Source organism: Oryza sativa, chromosome 11, assembly GCF_034140825.1.
Source record: "Oryza sativa Japonica Group chromosome 11, ASM3414082v1".
In the NCBI taxonomy this organism is placed as follows: Eukaryota; Viridiplantae; Streptophyta; class Magnoliopsida; order Poales; family Poaceae; genus Oryza; species Oryza sativa.
Window position 1 is genome coordinate 10,951,574 of NC_089045.1, and position 8,851 is coordinate 10,960,424.

At 39.6% G+C, this 8,851-nt stretch overlaps 1 protein-coding gene and 1 long non-coding RNA gene across 2 annotated transcripts; both read left to right on the top strand.

Annotated features, from left to right (window-relative positions):
• The first annotated feature begins 279 nt into the window (after nt 1-279).
• Nucleotides 280-3,187, top strand: LOC4350299 (cytochrome P450 87A3-like). Its single transcript, XM_015759959.3, has 9 exons — nt 280-633; nt 792-1,116; nt 1,214-1,366; nt 1,491-1,742; nt 1,862-1,951; nt 2,049-2,127; nt 2,218-2,324; nt 2,427-2,554; nt 2,835-3,187. Exons 1-9 carry the CDS (start codon nt 404-406, stop codon nt 2,923-2,925), a joined length of 1,455 nt encoding a protein of 484 aa, XP_015615445.1. The 5' UTR covers nt 280-403; the 3' UTR covers nt 2,926-3,187.
• Nucleotides 3,188-7,150: 3,963 nt separating this feature from the next.
• Nucleotides 7,151-7,502, top strand: LOC112936863 (uncharacterized). Its single transcript, XR_003239283.2, has 2 exons — nt 7,151-7,265; nt 7,365-7,502. It is a non-coding gene; the product is annotated as an uncharacterized lncRNA (long non-coding RNA).
• The last annotated feature ends 1,349 nt before the right edge of the window (nt 7,503-8,851 follow it).

Below are 8,851 nucleotides of genomic sequence, written 5' to 3' on the forward strand. Positions count from 1 at the left end.
ATGTGTATAAAAAATTTGTATTTGTGTATCAAAAGTTTGTATATACGTATTTAATGTTTGTATACATTCATATTTAGAAACCCAAGAAAACCAAGAAAAAACAAGAAAAAAAACCGAAGAAAGTCAAAACAGAAACGAAAACCGCAAAAAAATGAAAAAAAAAACGCAGTCTGGCCTATGCCGCCCCGCCCCCCCTCTCCTGCGTGCGACACGTGCCCAGTCGTGTGCGCGAATTAGGGATCGCTCCATGGCGAAAAGTTCAGGACACACGCATGGGTTTTTGCTATATAAGAATCTAGATAGATACCTCCCCTGTGATGTGCAGGAAGCCACTCGAGAGCTTTCTCTTTCTGTGTGTAGTGTGTGCAACTAGGAGGCTTGTTCCATACTAGTTTGCTAGGTCATGGAAAAGAGCGAGATTTTCGTAGGAGCACACTCATATGCAGCTATATGTGCTTTTACACTCATCATAGGATGGTTAGCTCACTGGGTATACAGATGGATAAATCCTCCATGCAATGGGAGGCTTCCTCCGGGCTCAATGGGCTTCCCTATTGTTGGTGAGACCTTCCAATTTTTCAGAACAAGTCCATCAATAGACATGCCAATTTACTACAAGCGAAGACTGGAGAGGTTAGGATTCAAATAGTTAATAATTAACTTTTTTTGGAATCAGTATGCTATATATAGTTAAACTTTAGGAGAAAGAACATTGTTGATATGAAGACACTATTGCTCTAAATATGAACAACACACACAATAAATCTAAGTTCGGTGTACTGAACTATCAGGTATGGACCTATATTCAAAACTAACATAGGAGGCCAGCACGTGGTCATATCCCTTGATCCCGAGGTGAACCAGTTCATATTTCAACAAGAGGGGAAGTTGTTCCAATCCTGGTTTCCAGAAACCACACTAAACATCTTTGGAAAGAAGACACTCACCACGTATAATAGAACTGCTCACAAGTTGATCCGGAGCTTCGTATGCAAGCTCTATGGCCCTGAAAACGTGAAAAAATCACTCCTGCCAGAACTAGAGAACTCCATGAGGGAAAGCTTGGCGTCATGGATAGGAAAACCTAGTGTCGAGGTGAATGATGGCGTGTCAAATGTAAGTTAACATCTGCATTTCTACATAAGTATTCACAATTGCACAGTGCTCATAAAATCATCATGATGTTTTACTATGATTAATTTCTATTGTGCAGATGATCTTCGGCCTAGCTGCCAAACATTTGATTGGCCTCGACATCACCAATTCAGGAGAATTGAAAAAGAACTTTCAGGAAATATTTCAAGTGATGGTTTCCATCCCATTCCCAATATATTTTCCAGGGACCTCGTTTTACCGATGCATGCAGGTAGGTCTTTATATCATCCAAATAGCTTTATGAAAATACATATTTTAAGAATATTAATAAGCTCTCTAAAGTTATAAAAATTGTGATTCAGTTACCTTGATTTTTTTTTTCATTCCTAATGAAGGGTAGGAGAAATGTATGGACCACACTAACAAATGTAATGAAAAAGAGGCTAAGTGCACCTGGAAACAAATTCGGCGACCTTGTCGATCTGATAGTTGAAGAGCTACGGAGTGAAAATCCAACAATTGATGAAAGTTTTGCTATAGACACTCTATCTGGGCTCTTGTTTGCTAGCTTTGCACCGCTATCGTGCACCTTGACTACAACTTTTAAGTTCCTCAACGACAATCCTGAAGTTTTTGACAAGCTCAAGGTATGTATAGTTCTTTAGGAGTGAATATTTTACATGTATATTGAATAATTAAAGAGGATCAAACATTGAAATTTTGGGCTGATCCTAAACAAAAAAATTCGTTGCATCTACCATTCCAGGAGGAGCACGAAATGATACTGAAGAAACGAGAGGGTGCGAATTCTGGGTTCACATGGGAGGAATACAAGTCCTTGAAATTCAGTACTCAGGTGATTTCAAGTTAATGTATGCTTGGATTGAAGCATCATTGGTGCCACCCTGATGCATTTGGCAATTGCTTTTAAATTGAGCTTGTTTCAACTGCAGGTTGTGAATGAAATTAATCGAATCACTACGGTTATACCTGGTGGTTTCAGGAAAGCACTAACAGACGTGCAAGTAAACGGTAAAAACTTTTTTTTACAAAAACAATAAGGAAAATGTTGTGCATGTAGGTCATGCAATTGATTATTAGAGTATTTGCTTTTGCACACAGGATATACAATTCCGTCTGGGTGGCTAGTCATGATTAGCCCCATGGGAGTGCATCTAAACCCAAAATTGTTCGAGGATCCACTCAAATTTGATCCATGGAGATGGACGGTAAGTGGGAATATTACATTCTAATCTTCTCAATGGGATTTATTAAATCGGTCTACGCTTAGGTTATATCATAACTTATATTAAAACTAATCACAAATACAGGAGGAGAAGAGAATCTCGATGCAAAGGAATTTCATGCCATTTGGAGGAGGAATCAGGATGTGTCCTGCGGCAGAGTTTAACAAGCTTTTTATCACACTCTTTCTCCACATCGTGGTGACCGAGTATAGGTACATACACAAGCTCGCATTCCTTTGTTGTACATTATATTATGCTCACTTTTCAGCAAACACGCAAGAAAGTTGCACAATTTTTATTAAGGAAGAACATTGAATAGGCTGGGAATGAACGACAGAGAAGAAATAACCTAGAAAAAACAGAGGAAAACAGAAGGCTATAATCTTATGCCATGAATTGAAAATGCTCGACAAGATGATCACCCATTCATTAAAAAAAAACTTCCACTGAAATATTCTAACACTATTTTCTTTTCGTCAACCTGGTGAATAGATGGAAGGATATCGACGGAGGGAATGTAAAGCGTATCTCCGAGGTTTTGGTCGCTCAAGAGTATCATATTCAACTAGTTCCTCAGACGTAACATACCTATGGGATATTCATCTATAAAAAACCAAGTGTCAATGGATCCTACGGAGCTATTCGTACATGTACTTCAATATTTTCATCATATGGTCCTCTTATGTGTGTGTGTGTGCAAGTTTGAATTTCCATATATTGTTCCATACTTCCATTAAAGTCTCATATGATTTTCCTCGAATTTGATGAACTAGCCGCCAAACCGTGCATTGTATCACTTTTCATATATTGTTATAATATCATTAATGTATTGGTTATCTATATCACTTTTCATTGTTCTAAGTCAGATCGTGATAAAGTACTGGTAGTTTCATTCAAGTTATACGTTGAAAGCATGTCACGAGGGCCTTTGACTGAACCTGCCGAAACAACACTGGCGAACAAGGCAGAGCCATTTTGGTGAAACAAGATGGCGAAGCACCAAGGAGAAGGCAAAGACAAAGCTCTTTGCCATCGCCACCACCGTGCCGAAGATATACGGTGCCAAGAATGGGCCGAACCGTCAAGGACGGCCCACTTAGCAGCCCAACTAGGGGCCCATGACCAATTTGTTTTTAATTAAGAGCGTCTGCAGCATAAACATAAAATCGATTTTACAGCAAAAGAACTGAACCATGCACGTTGTAGCTATCGAACTGTATGTGTCGGATAACAAATCGAACTCCAGATTGGAGTCGAAAGGAACTAGTACAAACCTATTTTACTATGCATACGTGCGTGAAAGGTAGACTAGTGATTGGTTGATTCATTTTTTGCGGGTCCCACAAAGCAATTTTAACGCTACAGCTATCAAACTGAAATTTTATTCGGCTCTTGGATCAGATCAGTCGAACCAAATACTACAGATGCCCTAAATATCGCTATCATAAGACTAACCATGTAAATTCCTCTATAATATGTAACCCTAGGGCATGTAATCTATAAATAGGCCCAAAGGGGCATGTATTAGGGAAATCCCAAAATTTTCAATCTTAATAAACTGCTTTTGCTTTTCCACTATGTGAACCCTGCCATTTAGTAAACACAGTTGTTATTCGACAACAGCTGGTGACGATCATGGGGAACCCTAGCCGAAATCACTGATGCCACCAAATAAGTCTGTGAGTGAGAAAGTGGTGCGGATGAGGTGTGAGAGCGAAGGAGAAGTCGAGGCGAGCAAGGGCAAATTGGCCGCAGGGGCCGAAGCTGAAGCCGAGTCATGAAGAGTCAAAGCTGGGATTCAGCCTGCCAGAGCAGAGGGCGAAGCTCGAGTCGAAGCGACCACAACTCAAGTGACTGCTTCAACCATAGCTGCGGTGACTACTTTCGTTAGTCCAGAAGTCGACGCTTCAGCAGCCCCAACCATAGCTGCGGCGACTACTTTCGTTAGTCCAGAAATCGACGCTTCGGCAGCCCAAGGAGCGGAGATTTTTTTAGAGAAGGATATTTTTTACCCGGCCTCTATATCCTACCGGATAAATGCAGTATTTTTCAATTTAGAACTTAGCCTATCAAATAGGGAACTTAACCCTCAAATAACCCAATCTGAAATTTGCTCTTATGAAGATTTGAACTCAGAACCTTATGGTGCTACCCAGGTCACTGCAACCACTAGGCTACATGCCTAAGGAGGGGAGATGAAAACCATGCGGCAAGACACACTACGCCGAATGCAGGAGCAACACCAGGCGTACGAAGCAGCTATACAAGCCAAGTCAACAGCTTCTACCAGGCCAGCTGTCACTTCATTGGCAACGACCACTGTGGCATTGACTGCTTCGACGCCACAAGTTTCGGCTGCAACAACTTCATCGCTATTGCCAATCAATGCCTCAAGTCTCTCCATACTCCAAATCACTATCGCGCAATCGACCATGGCAACATGCACAACTTCAATCGACCACATCTTCCGCATTTTCACTTCTGAAAATTAACTAGTAATTTCTGAACTAATTTGTGCATAAAATTCTTGTAAAGGAATCATTGAGATAAACAAATCGATAATTTAATATATAGATTCATCAATAACTAAAACGATTGAATGCTTACAAAGAAAAGAAACAACAGCGAACAAACGATATAGCGACGGCTTCAACTCCACTCCCACAGGCATCCCCATTGTGGTATAAGCCAAACGTGTTCTCTTTCACAACTTTCTTCAACTGAGGTTGATTGATTATTGCAAGGTGAGTACATCGAATACTCCGCAAGCCACACAGCAAATATGGAAGTGCACAGGGATGCAAAGGATGGAATAATAGGGTTCATTTGTAAAAGCAACATTTGGCAAACATTTGAGAATTGTAAAACATTAGAGTAATTAATTATCAATATTAATCAATCATTAAGCATCACACCCATACTACATAGGCCCAACTATCTATGAACAACCATTCCCGATTGCACTGATCTAACCTCTAAACTAAGAATTATCCATTCCAAACCATGAGCTAACAGTTATCATCAATTACCATCTTATTATTATTATTACTAGTAATTTGCCCGTGCTAACGCTATGGAATTTTTTTTAATCATTCGGGTATAACGCACGTTATGAATTAAATTTAACATTTGCAAGAATTTATTATCTTTTGAAGAATCAATGTCTAGACTTTGAAGTTCCTAAAAAGGGATAATACATAGAATCCAGAATAATCGACCAAAATTCATAAATATTAGATAGACGAGTTTCTGATTTGTTGTTTACATAGCCACCTTAAGGACTCTATTGTCAGGTTAAGGTATGTCAGAATATGAGACAATAGGATCACAGTATCTAGAATTTCTACCATCATATGTAACAAGATAATAGTACAATAGTTATAATTCTTTTTTTTACAAAATCAAAACATAAAATCATTATAGTAAAGACTTATTAGCCATCAAGCTCATGCCGTTCGTCACTGTACATCTACAATACTCAACAAGTCTAAAATTATAAGGAACTTCTTTTAGCCTTGAATGCCCAGTAGAATTTCTATAGAAAAACGCGCATCTGCTGTTTGTCATAGTAGATTGGATTTGGCAAACAACTAAAAATTCTATCCAAAAACACACATTTGCTAAAGCACAATACATGTTAAGATTGTTAGTGATATGCCCTAGAGGCAATCATAGAGATGATTGTATCACATACTATGTTTAAATATTTATCCGACATTGTTCCTTGAAATAGATAACTCATTATTGGTTAATGAATATGTGATTCTTTCATGAGACTCTTTATGTTGTTTGTTACTATTTCTAAAGGATCCTTGATCAAATATCATATGTGGAACAAATATGTTTAAATGATCAGCACATGTATTAATTGATGATCATGTCTCATGGATCATGGCATAGAGATACCAAATTAATAATGTGGACACATGTTGGTGAACATGTTGTTGGATAGACCCAACATGAGACACTGCAAAAGCCATATGTGTTGTGTCATCAGTGATCTCATCATGGTTCCTAACATGTGTAGTAGCTTACTTAGGGACTGCTAAACGCTACTCTAATTCTAGAGGTTAAATCCAGTAAGTTATTACTGAAATTCTAGAGGTTAAATCCAGTAAGTTATTACTATCTCTAATTAACTATTTATGAAATCAAGATTCATCTTACAGGGTCTTTTGGTCTTTACTGAACCTTACCCCACATAACTATTTATATATCTAGTTTTGAAGCCCAACAGCACAATTACCATATTTCTTAGCAATATAAAATACTTCTTGCTGCTAGCTACATGATGATACAAATAATTTTGAACTATAACTAATCTTTCTACTTGTGAGCTAAATCAAAATATTTATACCCTATTGTTTACACATGTTCTGCAGCTGAAATTATTATATGATCCTTTTACTGATTTCAGAGATATTCTTGTTCATATTATGATGGATGAGAATGCAACACACAACTCCTACACATACTAGTATATGCATCACACAAGAATCATGTCATGATATGATTTCACTTCCATTTTAATCTTCTAATTACCTGCCATGCTTTAGGGTGACTGATATGTTATTCCCTTCTGACTTTGCAGCTGCTCCTCTAAACTATGGTTCAAGGGTTCTCCTGATGGAACTCTGCTGGAACACCACTTGCTCCTTCTTCAGGTTGGTTTCTCTGCTATCTCACTTCAGCATCTCCTTGCTGCTTTGGTTTATATGGTAAGATAAGTGAAAATCTTGATTGGCATCTGGATTTGCTACTTCCCTTGGTTTTCCTGGAGTTTATCCTCTTTCTTGATTTCTGCTCCATCTTGCTTGAGCTACTAATGGTTGCTTCTCCTACTACTCCTCTGACCTCTCATTCACTCACCCTAGCCTCTCCTGGCTGTACACACAAGGCTGCTACGGCTGTGGTGAAGCATGGGTGAGATGTTGAACTACTGATTTGCTAGCTGTGATTATTTCTCTTTAGCTTGAGTTGAATCCCTAGCTGAACTGCTGGTGTTGATTTCCGTTGCGGCAGCTGCTGCTATTGCTCTACTGCGGCAGGTGCTTGAGGTGGTTTTCCAACCGATGCAACCGAGGCTGGGGTTCACTGAATAGCTTGGTTGATGTATATGTGAATTTGGTGAAGACTAGGTGACTCACCTACTTTAGTTTTGATGGTTGTTTACTGACTGACACCTAAGCAGTGCTTGATCGGTGGAGTAATGTGGGATTTCACTAAATTTTTTCTAGTTAGATAAATTCTGATACAATTAGGTACTTTTACACTTGAGTCCCTCGGGGTCTCTAAAATTGAAGGTTACTCTGAGATTAGGGACTGATTTGTAATTGTTCTAGAACTCAAGAGTTTTTCTGAAAACTAAATGATTATTGAATCTTTGACTGAGGTGTTTCAGTTTATGATATGGTATCAATAAACACCTTATATATGCACAATATATGCGATGCATACTGTATAAGATTTCTAGAGTACAATTATATGCATATATGTATGCAGACCTGTAGTGGTAAATTGTAAATAACGAACTGTGGTTTCTACTGTGCACATGTGTAGCTCACTTCGTGACGACTAATCTATGCTATAATTTAACCAAAACTAAATTATCCCACTCCTCACTAGGTCTACTCTAACTAAAAATAATGATGCATATGGATATGACTTGATAAATAAATGACAAGGAAACGATCGAAAAATCATTTAAGATCCATAATAGAACAACAATCAACATATTTATAGGTCCTAGCCAGCATCGTGGCTCAATCGACACCGCTCTCAGCCAGTGTGACCAAGTCATTTGCGTGACTAAGACTATAGCTGATATGATCTTTATGTATGTCCGGTGGGTCAATACGTTCTGCTAGGGGCCGCTGTTGACATGTGGACCGAGAAGGAGTTTTCGGTTTACAGCCGAGTGTACATGAACCTACAGGGTCGCACGCTTAATGGGCCAAAATAAGGGGATTGGATAGAGATCTAATATGAGCTTAATTCGGATAGGGATCCGAATAGGAGTCCTACGGGCCTTGGAGGCCCGAGTGATGGATTCTATATATTCGTGAGGGGTGTGACCGGCGGAGGTATTGCATCACGTGAGAAACCCTAGCTGCCATTTTCCTCCCTGAGCAAAACCCTAGTTGCGCGCGGGTGCTAGCACATCTGCGCGTGGCATTCCGTCCCTATACGTGTGGATACCGGTAGAGGCACCGCTGGTTTGCGGTGCTGATCGGCGTGGGAGTACGGCGAGGAGGACGCACGAGGAGGAGAAGGTCGAGCCGGTGCGATTGACTACTTCCTCTACATCGACGCGCGCTACATCGCGAGGGTTCCTTCGACTCCTTAGCGCTTTCTTCCACTGCGCAGCGCGTCGAGTGGTAACGATCTATGATCTAATGCTTGCATGGTTCCTGGTTTACGCGGTAGAAAAATTTTGATTTATGCTATCGTAGCCTACGCATATCCCAACAGTGGTATGAGAGCCGCCTTGTATTGTTTATGATCTAGAT

Excerpts from the sequence above, each read along its gene's own strand:
- LOC4350299 (XM_015759959.3), top strand. The coding sequence starts at position 404 with ATGGAAAAGAGCGAGATTTTCGTAGGAGCACACTCATATGCAGCTATA. Across the intron at positions 2,325-2,426 it reads TTGATCCATGGAGATGGACG|GAGGAGAAGAGAATCTCGAT; the intron begins GTAAGTGGGAAT and ends TCACAAATACAG. Across the intron at positions 2,555-2,834 it reads ATCGTGGTGACCGAGTATAG|ATGGAAGGATATCGACGGAG; the intron begins GTACATACACAA and ends CCTGGTGAATAG.